Genomic DNA, 13766 nt, shown 5'->3' with positions numbered 1-13766 from the left:
ACATGTCATGGCACAAATGTGCTTCCTCTGAAGAGCGCCTGGGCTCAACTTTAGTGGCATATTGAAAGGAGCCGCAGCAACTGACAAGATGCCAGATATTGAACAAAATCTAGGTTACACGTTTTAGGCATGTCTGTGTCCTCTCAGCGGACCTACAGGGGGTGTTTGGGGAGAGGGGGATATGGCCATCTCAGGCTAGGCTCCTCCCCCTTCCCAACTACAGCCACATAAGAAGTAGAAGATGAAGGGATAAAAATAAGAAACCTCTTGCTCCAGCTTACCAGACCACAGTTTGTGGCTAAAAACTAGCTGCAAAGATATAAATAATTTCACACCTGCTCTCAGTCTAGCAGGTGTGAAATACCTCATACCTACTACCCCATTACTCATCCTATGCTGTCGGCTTTCTCCATGGTATGTTAGCTCCACCATTAGCAACCAGTATACTAAATTACATAGATCAGCCCCAAAGTCTTTGGAGCTTGCACAGAAGGCGAGTGGACTTCTTTAAGTTTGTTGAAGAGGTTTCACTTCTCGTCAAAGTCACCTTCTTTTCAAGCTCCTAGGACGACCGTGTCCTGGATGACTGTGAACCTACACAGACGTGAGCCCCATAAATCATCCTGCCGTCACATGAGCCAGCTTTATGAATCACCGATGACTGATATCTGACCTGGACATCAGTTTAATGCATCCCTACTTGTGAAACTGTTTAACTGTTTTCCTTTGAGGTAAATTTACTCTCTTTATTTCTCTTTTAAAGACTTGTGTTTCCACTTAGAGACTCAAGAAGTGAAGGAGGATGAAGAAAACCGTCTTTATTGCTAATCCTTGGTGAATTTTTTTGATTGAAACTTCTTTCTTCTGAGAAAATAATTTGTGGGAAAGCCATTTATAAATATATGGACAGGTCTTTGTTGTGATGTAATCATGGCTTTTTTAAGAGTAATCTTGAATATTGGAGCTGAGAGCGTTCAAACTGATGCTCGGGTCTTGACAGCAGTTAAGCTGCCGGGGACCTGATACTGATCCCGGTTTTTCTCCGGGATTCAAAGCACTTTTTTCTCCTTGATTCACGCCCTTATTACCTGGATGTCCAGTGGGATTTCCCAGCAGATGTCAGCTTTCAAGATGAGTTTTTATCACCACGATGCAGCTGTGTGGTTGTATGCATGTTGAGTGAGAGCGTTGAGAAGATCTGTCACGTCCCTCGAAGTGTGGAGTGTTTACATACTGACGTGACCGCCCGTTCATTCGTTTAGACGTTCAATCGTCTGAGTGTCAAACCCGATGGACCCATGGTGTCAACGCCCATGCACTCACCTGTCACATGCTCATTTAATGTAATTAAGCTTTGTTATGCTGTAATCCAGTCAGATTAACGATGAGCTCTGCTCTGCCTTCTTGCAGATTGTCAGCGTCGGGAAACACATCAAAGGCTACCATTACATCATGGCCAATCTGGTGAGGGACGGACACTTCCTGTCAGGGTCCTTGTTTGTTTGCGTCTCTCTTTGTCCTTCGTATTTGTTTCACTCCATCTGTGGCTTGCTTTCTCATGCTGCTGACTGCCAGCTCGTTGTAATTTAAGTCCGTGTGGTGCTGATCTCAAGACTGTGTGTGGTTAAATTTGAAGACCTTGCTCAAGGAGCAGATGTTAAAACTGATAACAGTAGGATTTTTTGCTTCTGTAGTGCTAGACCGCTCCCGCTGTTAAAATATATTTACAAATGTGAGACTAATTGTGGCAATAACAGGGTTTTCCCTGCTAACCCTCCCATACAGATTTGGCAAAAACCTCCAAAAGAAAATCATTAAAATAATCTGTGATGTTTTTTACTCATTTTTTACTAAAATATATCTTTTTTTGTTTTGCAAATGGCCAAACCCCACGAAACATAAGTGGCTTCAATAAAAGTCACACAAAGCAAATAACACAAAACCTCCCCTTTGGGCATCAATCTGTGAAACTAGACTGTTTTTAATATGGAGCATTATGGCATATTCAGTTGGGCTTCATGACTTTAATCCAGTATGTATGAACGACTAAGGTTTCCCAGTCTTGTAGACTGAAAGTCTGCAGATGAGAAAAGATGCATGAGGGCCGATTACATTTATAAGAAACTACTTTAAAAAATCACATGTGGGATGTGACTATCGCCTGGGAGAATCTTTCAACAAGAAAATATCACTTTTAGCTTTGGAAAACTGTTCAAACATCAACTTTATTAGTTACACTTTTCCTCATTTGTTACACGATGTGAACCAGAAGAACCTGAAGATATTTTGTATGATGGCAGTATACTACAGGATCAAAGACTTTATGCACTCCCTGCTTTAAGAGACATTTATAATGACTGTGATCACAGTCTTGTGAGATTCAGCACAGCTCACCACGTCTTCCTCACTCACTGCCTCCAGTGCTGCTGCTGTGATATGTGGCACTCTCTTATAGACGCTGAAGAGTGCAGTAAATAAATTCAATCTGATGTTTACGAGTGGCAGTCAGTTGGTAGTTACCGGCTTTGATATTCCACTTGTTAAGTGCAATACCTCTGCCCTCATCGTCCTTCCTGCCACATGCTTGTTTCTGTCTGCCACTGATGGATCTGTGACTGGACGTGACCGCTCTTTCCCCTTCTTGTCCCTCAAGGGTTTTAAAGACATCAACCTGGAACGCTTCATGCATGGCGGCGCAAACGTGACGGGCTTCCAGCTGGTCGACTTCAGCAACCCAATGGTCATCAAACTGATGCAGCGCTGGAATAAACTGGATCAGAGGGAGTACCCGGGCTCGGACGCCCCGCCCAAGGTGAGTCATGTCAGAATCAGAGCAGAAGTACAACACAAGCCTTTGTCTTAAGCCCCACAGCACAACTAGTTTTACCTGCAGACCTCTAGTGATTTGATCCAAATCCTGTACAATCTGCTGTCCCCATAATTTGTGAAGTGAAAATTTCACTGCAAAGTACAGAAGATGTAGAGATCCTTTGATATTAAAGCAAAGCGTTTAGCAACATCAGCACTGCTTGTGTAGCATATTATGAGATGGACAGCGGGCTGTACATAGCATACTGCTCTTTTTTTTAATATGGTCAGCTTGTTATTATTATAATTAAGTGTTTAGTTGCAAACATCAATGCCAATAAATTCAAGTAAACAGTCTCAGCTTATCCAGTGGATTAGTGAAATTTGATAAATCCACTAATTTCCAGGTCAAAAGATAAATAAGAAAATGCTCCAAAAAAAGACTGCTTGTGTATTTAAGGGTTATTTGAAACCATTCACTTCATTCTTCTATAATAAAGTTAGATGTTAAGTGCTGGTGTCCCTTTCATAATATTTTAATACTATGCCATATCAATTTTTACCCCTGGACTCCTCCAGTCATATCCTTGGGAAAGATATAAACCCGGACTTGCTCCCGAGTGCCTGCATGAATGTTAGAAAGTGCTTAAGCAGCGATAAGGAAGCACTGTACGTGTGAATGTGTGTGGTAGAAAGCACCCTGAGTGCTCGGTTAAGTGGAAAGGTGTTACATAACACCCATTCACAAATGTTACTACAAATGACTTAGTGTGTACTTAATTTTGTCCTCGTCTTCTCTACTTTGTCTTGTTATTGTTATTATCATTATCTGTAACTGTATGGGTCCCGCTGCTTGTGCTGATAGCGTTAGTTCTCCTTTTTACTTCAGTTTTTTTGTGTGTGTGTCTGATTTCTGAACTGAGATCTCAACCAATGTAGCGTTTTGTCCACTCCCCCAGAGAATGCCTTTAAGGACATACCTTTTAAATGATGACAAAATGATGCGCTTCTTCTTTTTCAGTTCTTGTCACTGGCATTTCATAATTTGTGGTGCAAATAAGGGGCTGTTTAATTCCATCTGTGGTTAAATCTTAGAATGAGCTTCTAAAAGTTTACAAATATGATGGAAAAGCTTTGTGCACATTTCTGCCTTTGTGAGAACTGTGGTGATAAATCTGAGAGAGAGTTTTATGCATTTGGGCCCTGGAGGGTGGGAAATGTATCTAAAAACAGATGTCCTGTATATGAACAATAGTGTGCGTGCTATTTGTAGGTAATGGACTGAAACATGCAAAACCATTTTCCTTAAAGAATCCTGCTGGGGTAGTTGAAAGCCGAAAAACAAAATAAAGAGAATGTATTTAAGGATGCTGCCATGTAAGATGAAAAATATGAATGTGTGTTATCATGTTTGGCATCAAAAAAACCCACAAAAAATATCGATAACGCTCCTCCTGCCTCTTCCACTGCTGCCGAGCAGCGACGTGACAGACTGACCCACTTTAAATCCTTTTCAGTCACACAGATTGCGAATAGCACTGGGGCAAGAAGGCATCACGCCATGATGGTTAGCGAACCTCCCCCCTCGAGCAGATCCGAGTGTCCAACAAAGATTTCTATTTTAAAAACCAGATGCAGTGGAGTGGAAGTGGTGTGAGTCAAGACGCTAGTGTGCGTGTAGCGTGTGCGTATCTGATGGATTGGGGTGGTTCAAATTAAAAGTTTACACCACAGGGCGATCTCACATGACAAAATGTGTGTGTGTTTGTGATATCTGTGTGAGTGTGTGTGTGTCTTTGTGTTTTCCCCCACTCAGTTTCTTGATAAATTGCTCTCTCTCCTGGAAATCCACTCAGCCTAAATTACTCTGCTCCCCACTAAGTTGTCCACAGCCTGAGTCATAGCTAGCCCTTCTTTCTGCTAATATATTAACAGGACAGTGAGTTAGGCCTCCTCCTGGCATGTTTACTCACTTTGCAAAGACAGATGTAAGACTTGGCGTTTAAAAGTTCCAGGAGTCGTCAGGTAGTAAATGGGATATTCTTATTCAGTGTATTACAGTGAGCTTGGCATGACAAGGACAACACTGGAGATGTTATACCTCATTTACGCCTGGCATTAATACACAGTCTTATTTTAACCTGCAGCGGCAAACACAAACAGCCTTTCAGTGCATTAACTTACTCCGTATCTCTCAGTGAAGCTGCTGTTTTGGTTTATTAGGAGGAATCTGAATATAAATCTGATGGTATGCTTTTTTATAAATGCATTAAATCATAGTCACTAGTTCAATTTCAGTTCAGTTCATTTATATTCTTTATATTGTAAGGTAAAGACCCTACAATAAAACACAGGAAATCCCCTATGAGCAACCACTCGGTGACAGTGGCAAGGAAAAACTCCCTTTTAACAGGAAGAAACCTCCGGCAGAACCAGACTGGGGGAGGAGCAGCAATCTACTGTAACCGGTTGGGGGAGGAGGCAGGACAAAAGACATGATGTGGAAGACAGCCAGAGATTAATAAAAGCTAATGATTAAATGTAAACTGTTGTATAAACACATGCAGAGTGAAAATTGAATAAAGTTTTTTGCTAGTTTTTAATCTTCTTTAAAGCACATCTCGCGCCAAATTTCACTTTAATTTATCCAGAAAGGACATTATATGAGTTTTCTTACCTAATTTAAATAAACAAGTTTATTTATTCCAGTTGCCCTTCCTGACTCATCCAGGGATCTTTTACATGTTAATATGGCTCAACAGTTCCTACAGTGTAACACCTCAGTAAATCAAAACAGATTCGCTCCATAAAATCATGTTGGCTTATCATCCGCATTATCAGTTAGTTAGCACACAGTACCTCAAATCCGAAGCCAGAGGCAGATGTTTTGGGTGTAACTGTTACTTTGATGATTGAAATAACTAATTATTAATTAACGCTATTCAGTGAAGCAGTTTATTTGGATGCATAAAGCTGTTTCCTTGGCTAATTTTTGGTGTCACTTCAGTTATATTTATGAGGTGACCCTGATTAGCATTATTCTGGTATAATTGCATTTTTCCGAGGAATTTGTTGCTTCTTTTTCATAAAATGATAATGCCAGAAACAGATATCATTGCTAGATGATAGTATTTGTTTCTTCTGTTTTTAACCCATGTTATTTTCTCAGGTCTTCCTGCATTGTGATTGGATATCAAAATGATAACTCCAGAGCTTGAAATTGCAGATTTATAGGCAAAAAGATCCAGATAGGATTTTATACAGCCCAGTGAAAAACTAAGTACAGGCTTACTGCTTCCATAGCAATTAAAAGTGTAAGTAGCAAATGCTCTTAATGAAAGTCTCTTGATGAACTGATCATCAGCAAATATGACCGGATCTATAAAAGCAGACATTTTGCCACTTTGCTGGTATGAAGCATTCAGATGCCAAAATCTTCCCAAGAGTGGTGATTCCATCAAATTCAGCCCAAGGTCAGACTGTGCAATGCTCAATAAAAGAAAGGAGGGGAAAAAGAGCTACATCTCAGACTCTGCAGACCTCAGTTAGCATATCAAATGTTCAAGTTCATGAAAGCACAATTAGAGCCAAGACTGAACAAGTGTGGCTAGTTTGGAAGGGATATCAGGAGAAAGTTTCTTTTCTCTAAAAAGACAACGGCAGCAAAGGTTTTCAAAGTTGCATCTGACAAACCACGAGAAGTCCAGAACAATGGACACGTGAGACCAAAATGGAGATATTTAATCACAGTACACAGGACAACACCTCATACCATCACATGTTGGTAGAGGGCTGATGTCTTGATTTTGTTTTGCAGTCACAGGACTGGGGCACCTTGCACTGCAACATGAACTCCTCTAGTATTCTAGATTCAAATGTAAGACCATCTATCAGAAATAGAGTCATCAAGAAAATAATGACTTTAAGTTATTGCAGTTAAAAGTCGTTCTACAACCTGCTGAGTCATGGGATGTGTTTAGTTTTTATGGGACTGCAGTCTGCAGAGGGTCCTGTAAAAACTTCAAGCGAAAACCTGCAATTTTTTTTTTGTTATTGCCAGTAGGGGGCGACTTCTCCAGTGACAGAAAGAAGTGCGATTGCATAGAAATCTATGAGAAAGTGACATTACTGTTAGCATAATAACGACATTAAACCATTTCCTCATGATTTTATGTTCCCAAACACCAGTTTCAGGTCTTGTTGAATAAAACAATATGTTCATTTTGTAAATAATCAGAGTTGGAAAGATTTACTATGCAGGGTATAATTTCAGCTGGAGACAAAAAGCTTCTGTTTCACATGTTTCTGCTGTTTACGTATGTTTTCTCGGTCAGAGCTACCCCTGGTTTCAGTGGCTTCTTAATTAATACAGCAGGATCTTAATTTTGTAAATTATGGCCCTGTGTAGATTAAAATACACAGTAATAAAAGGTGTAAGTCATTGAGTTTACACGTGCAGTGCTTTTGGTTTCTTGGTGAGTTACACCCTTTGTTTGTGATGCACAGTTTTCCAAAAACTAAAAAGGCAATCATTGAAATACTCAAGTCAGGACTCGAATAACCTGACATCTCGTCTTTTATGCCCGAGACAGATTATCTTTAAATCTTCAGTAAGGCCAGAGGATTTTCTTTCTCTAAACCAAGAAAGAGTGTCTAACCTCAGATTGCAAACATTATGTAGACTTTTCTTCATCTGGCCTGGTTAAAGACCTCTGACTTACCAACATTTCTTAAGGAATTCAATTTGTTCTGGTGTCTGTCTGGTTGTGAGCACACAGCTGCAAAAAAAATAAATAACGAAGTTCCTGGCAGCATTCGCAGTGAGGATGAAGATGAGAAGAAGCCGATAGCTGCGGTGACTGTTAGTGAGTTTATCCCACTCCGTGATTGTTTGTGTGTGTTACTTGGGGCAGCTTGTCAAAGAGTAACAGGGGGATGGAGTGCAGCAGACTCTCTGCAGAGAGCCATAATGTCACCGTGAGCAGTGGGCTAATGAATAGGATTCACCCCCGGCCGGAGGCAAAGTTAATGAACTCCTGCTACTCGGGATAATTAATGCCAGACTGCTTCCCGGCTGGACAAAACGCTCTCCTTTTCCCCTTTCTATCCCCCCTCACTCACCCACCCACCCACTCTGCGTCTTCCTGCCTATTCCTCATTCACTCAATTACTTTTCTGCCCTGCCAGAGGTGAGTTTTAGGGAAATGTATTGCTCATGAGAGAGAGAGGCGAGTGCTTTTCTTTTTTTTTTTTTTTTGTAGACCCAAATAATCAGAAGCAAAGGCAGAGGCAGAGTCTTCAGGTCAAAGACAGATTAGGGGAAATTGGGAGGTTTATACTGTGGGGAATGTGCTCTCCTCCTTTTCTATATCTAGAAAATAATGAGCAGAGTAAAACTGCTGCCTCGCTCTAACAGCCAGGCTGTTACCGCGTGCTGCTTGGCCCTGCAGAAAGTCAGCACGCTCTCGGAGGCGACCTTACGCAGATTGTTTTTAAAAACATCTGACCAGCAAATATTGCAGAACATTTTGCCTGTCTAGCTAAATCAGTATTTAATTGGCCTCATACCTTTTCCTGGTGTGCGTCCCCCAGCACTACCCAAAACGGGCAGAGCAGCGGGGTCGCCTCGGGCTACAAAGACTGTAATTTACAAACCACGGCATCTGTCCCTGCTGGGTTTTATTTCCTTTCAATACAGTCTGCTTCATCCTGAAGAGCTTTTATTCGATGTTAAGTTGTTCTTTTATAGACACATTTTCCATCATTGACCACATACAGCAGGGGTGGGGAACTCCAGGCCTCAAGGGCCCGTGCCCTGCAAGTTTGAGGCATCACCCTGGGTCAACACACCTGACTCAAATGATTTGTTCATTACCAGATGTGTTGAGGACACATCTAAAATCTGCAGGACACCGGCCCTTGAGGCCTGGAGTCATCCTACCCCTGAACGCAGGATAACATCTCTGATCGCCCCTTCTCGTCTCGCAGTACACCTCGGCGCTGACATACGATGGTGTGATGGTGATGGCCGAGGCCTTCAGGAACCTGCGCAGGCAAAAGGTGGACATTTCAAGACGGGGGAACGCCGGCGACTGCCTCGCTAACCCTGCCGCCCCGTGGAACCAGGGCATCGATATGGAGCGCACTCTAAAACAGGTGAGACGCAGCATAAGTGGAGGTAATCGGCAAAGGTTTTTCACTACTTCCTCTTTGTTCAAACCTTTAATGGAGAGCCCGGGTGGCTGTGAGCCTCTGCTCGAATGTCTGTTATTGAAAAGGAGACGCTCTCTGATCTTCACGATCGTTGCCTCAACATGCAGTTGCACTTTTAGATACAGCGGAGCCCCTTAGAGCACAAAGAAGTATATTAAGAAAAGCTTCACTCTCTGAAAAGCGTATTTCCCAAAATATTGAACTATTCTTTAAACGCCCTCAAACCAGTTGAAAGTGTGTTTCAGCTGATGCTCAGAAGACAGAGCTGGCTGGCTTGTTTAAATCAACAATAAGCTCAAAGGAGTAGTGAACATCTGCTTATTAAATAAAATCTCCCAGACTCTTCAAATCATGCAGCATGCAGTGTCATCCCTTGATACAGCCTGCTGCACTTTTCTTCCAACAGTTTTGTGTACTAAAACAATATTTGCTTATGTGGAACTATATCATGTCCTGGTGTGTACATGTCTTCGTCCCCCTCTGTGTGCAGGTCCGGCTGCAGGGACTAACAGGTAATGTCCAGTTTGACCACTATGGCCGCAGGGTCAACTACACTATGGACGTGTTTGAACTGAAGAATAATGGACCCAGACGGGTAAAGCATCACACCACACTGCTTTCATTTGTGCTGTGGATAAATATTTGGCTAACGGTGATGATCACACATTTGACTTATGAAATCCAGTTTGTTTGCAGACCTACAACAAGCTACACGACTATGAAATCATCATACACCCCATGTGGTCCCAATATAAACTCAAACTTCAATCCATTTTGTGCTGCTAATACAGGTCCTAGACCTAGTTGCTGCAATCTAAGCAGCTCCAGCTCTTCTGATGGGACGTTCCCAATCCAGCTGAGAGACACAATCTCTCCACTGTGTTCTAGCTCTGTCTCTGGGTTGGAAATGCCTGAAAATCCTCATCTATGAGGCTCCTAAGAAGCACCCTCGAACCACCTCAGCTGGCGCCTTTCCATGTGGAGGAGTAACAGCTCCACTCTGAGCACCTCCCAGATGACCAAGCTTCTCATACTGTCTCTAAGGCCTGATTTAGACTTCTGTGGGGACCTTTGTAGAAGATATGATGTAACCTACATAAGTTGCCGACACTGAGGCCAGCATTTATGCTTCTTCTGGTGCATTACATGTTAGTTACCCTGTGGTTGTGTCCATGCGTTTTATAGCCAGCGCCGTCCAACAGAAACTTTTTTGGCTCTTTCTTGTGATGGGGTTTTTTTTCAGGGTCAAACACTTTAGTCCTTCACATTTTTCCACTTCTTTTGACATTCCCTAATGTCATTTCCAATAGTTTCATCAGTCGCCATCCAGGTATTTGCTGTCATCTGAGTCCTTATATTGATGCTATGATTGTCTTTTCTTTTATTGAGATGATGGTTATAATTAAAACATCAAAGCAACAAAGTAGCGAGAAATTGCACAGAAATTACAATGTCTTGTTGCGTTTCTAGGGAGGTTACGCTGTAGGGTTTCATTGAGGTTTCCCACTGAAGTATAATTCCCTAGTACAGATGAGCCCAGCCACCCTTTGGAAGGAAGCTCATTTCCACCCCTTTTTTCCATGATCTCATTTTGCTACCCACAGCTTGTGGCCATGAATCTATGGGAGCATAGATCACCCGGTAAACCGAAAGCCTCGCTCACACAAACTTGTTTTGAATAATTCAGGGAAGGAAGGCACACAACATTAACTTTTGCTCCATTTTCCTTCCTTGAGTGCTGTCAGCTACATGCCTCTTTTCTATTGGTCACGCTGGCAGTCTTCACAGCACAGAGCTGTCAAAGTTCAACAAATGTCACTCCTGCAGTGTCTGAAAGATCTCCCGAGCAGCATCCTGTGCTTTGGCTATTGTGTGGACACAGCACAGGATGGGGGAGCAGCTATGGCTCACCTTTTTAAGCTGGCGACCCAAATAGCAAAGGCTAAAGTCCCCTCCAGACTCCCACTTTGCTGTAATAAATAACAGCAGAAAGCCAAAAACAGAAATAAATAATTTGCAGCCACGTCCTGTGTGAAAGCAACTTTATTTGAAATTTGAAATTATATATTTGAATTTAATGCAAATTAAATACAGGTATGCATATTTAGCATTTACAATTAGTAGCAAAATAAAGACAGTACTGTAGTTCATATCACTGGTTATCATGAAAAAAAAATAGTCCCGTTTGATTTATTGATTAGTATTTTTAAAGTTGTCACATATGTATCTATACGATATACATTTCCTTTTTAGTAATCTGACAGTGTTATCCCAGTGACACGTGATCTGTTGCTACCTTCTGAGGAGACGTAAAAATCAGTCTTTTCATCCAACGCTGCAGGATTCACCAAATTAGTGGTTGGAAAATGTTTATGATCCCATGAGGGAACCCTGCCTGACAGCCCAGCGTGTGTAATCAGCTGCTTAACCACAATGTGGTCAGGATTTTATAAAGGCAGGGGATTCTTTTAGATTAAAACTGCACTGTGACGTTAAGAATTTGTTTTAAGGTTAGACAGTTTACTCTGCCATGCGTGTTATTTATCTGGCTCTCTGAATGATGTGCCTGACAGCATGTCATAACAGGTCTTGTATGTAGCTCAACAGGTTACAGATTTTGCAGGTTTCCAGCGAGCAACTTTATTCCTAAACACGATGTCGTATAATTTTCAAAGACCCGTGCTCTGGTGGGCGTGCATGCTTGAATATAACTAAATCGGAAACCTTCTTCATTCATCCATAAATCATTGTAGATTCGTGCAGACTGCCTTCATGTGAAGTATCTGGGCGAGTGGGATGATACGACATGTAGTGTGCTGCTCTCTATTATCATAAGTAAATTGTGGTGGCGGGGAAGCTGCAGCATCTTTTGCTTGCTGGTTTGAGAGGATGGATGGATGTCTGTAGATGAAATTCAAGGGAAATGGGGGGAAAGAGAGAGAGAGGGCACTTGTGAGAGTGATGCCAAAAGGATGAAATGAAATAGAAAGCAATCAAGGTGGAGGGGAGGGGGAGGAGAGGCAGAGAGGAGTCCCCATCAATCAAAAGCTGCTTTGGCCTGTCTTCCTTCGCCGTGGCGAGGGTCCCGTCAGGACACGGTCTATATATGTGTGTGTGTGTGCATGTGTGGGTCACAGCCTCTCTCCTACATTTTCCGTGGCCCTCAATCATCCTGATGCCTCAGCACACTGGAGGGATCAGCCAATCACAGCTTATTCCCAGCACCTACACTATGACTCACTTGTAGCTGCTCATAAGGGTCGACTTCAGGGCGTGGACAAAATTTGTCCAAAATTTGTCCCTGCCCCAATAAAAACATAAAAGCACCAGAAGAATTCATGTCTACAGGGAACCAACCATGCCTCTGACAGGGGAGGGTCCTTTTTCATCAGCAGCAGGTCATTTTTACTCCCACCTGCAAATATGATTATGAATTGTGAGTCCATACCACCATCAGTAGCTTAGATCAGATTAAAATAAAAATCATGACTAAACATAGCTATGTGAGACGTGTCTCAAAGTACAGAAATGCCACTCTCATCTAGAGAACAAAAGAGCGAACCATGTGTCTATTTCTGTGCTGAATTAGCAGTTATTGTAATTTTTTTAAAAGTCGAGAATGATTACTTCAGAGCAATCGACGGCTATCTACATGTTGAATTATTACCTGGTGCCTGCTGTTTGTGGTTTCCTTTAAGTAATAAAGGCCTTTTTTTTTTTTTACCATAAATTGAAATAAATATGTGCACAAAGATCAGGATTGCAGCAAATTAAATGCCTTCGCCCTGCTGAAAATGCTCCACTGAAAGAATTTTATGATATTACAGCCACAGCAAACCTATCTGTCAATTTTGCTCAGTCAGTTTGCCCCTGAAGGACTTCTGGATGAAGGATGAAGACAGTAAAGTCAGCTGAGCATGATATTACACCACATTGATCTTGAAACTGGCATCTTGTGTGAAGTATATTAATCTAAGGCCAAATGGTACTGCTTACTGTCTTTAACTGGCTTTCCTCAGCGTGATATGATGATACTTTATGTATTTGTGACGTATAGTTGGACTAAATAACTAAAACCTGGAAGTTAATTGAAAAAAAGTTTAATGTGCTTTTTTTAAACAGCACCTCCTGTCAGGAGAAGATGTCATTAGCAATTAGTAATAGACATTGTACCAAGTTTCACAGCTGTGCCTGGGGAAAAATACTTAAAAATACTGTTGTACTCTTGTATTAATAGCTCAAATAGTTGCAGCCTTACTCTTGCCAACTTTAGTATAAAGGTACCCGGTCCTGGGAATCTCAACCCAAGGTATTCTTAAAAGTGTTTTCCAAGCTCTGGATTCATCAGCTTTCATCATCTTGAGCCTCTTGCCTCGTGTGCACAGAGACATATGTAGGTCACTTACACCGTATGTGAAACATGAGCCGTCACAGTCTGCACAACAGCAAGAGATACATTTCAAAGCATCAACAGAAAGTAAAGGAATCACGGAGTTGCGATTTTGTCACTTTTAACTTTATCCTTGTATTTTTGTATTTAATGGTGCCTTTTCATCCTCTATTTTATAAAAAACTGAAGTGTTAAAACATTTATAAAAGTCAACATTTATAAAAATCATTCATTAAGTTAATATTACTCTACATTTTTCTCTCTATAGAGCCCATGCACATTATGAATTACTCCAAAAAATAAAAATGATTTTTCCTTTAAATGTCACACAGTGTATGTTGCTTCTTGTTTTATA

At 41.5% G+C, this 13766-nt stretch overlaps 1 protein-coding gene across 6 annotated transcripts in view; it reads left to right on the top strand.

The window, feature by feature from the left end:
- The window catches only part of gria4b (glutamate receptor, ionotropic, AMPA 4b), a 159111-nt gene that overhangs the window by 96407 nt on the left and 48938 nt on the right, over positions 1–13766 (top strand). For all 6 annotated transcript variants that reach the window (XR_003273644.1, XR_003273643.1, XM_026182433.1 and 3 more), the window contains exons 5-8: positions 1411–1464; positions 2654–2812; positions 8797–8964; positions 9512–9616. Coding sequence is in view for 4 of the 6 variants with exons in the window: in XM_026182433.1 (XP_026038218.1) it covers positions 1411–1464; positions 2654–2812; positions 8797–8964; positions 9512–9616 (486 nt within the window). In the remaining 2 variants the exon portion in view is untranslated. The remainder of the gene's footprint in view (positions 1–1410; positions 1465–2653; positions 2813–8796; positions 8965–9511; positions 9617–13766) is intronic.

Source organism: Astatotilapia calliptera, chromosome 10 (assembly GCF_900246225.1).
Source record: "Astatotilapia calliptera chromosome 10, fAstCal1.2, whole genome shotgun sequence".
In the NCBI taxonomy this organism is placed as follows: Eukaryota; Metazoa; Chordata; class Actinopteri; order Cichliformes; family Cichlidae; genus Astatotilapia; species Astatotilapia calliptera.
This window is presented reverse-complemented; position numbering and strand designations above follow the sequence as displayed.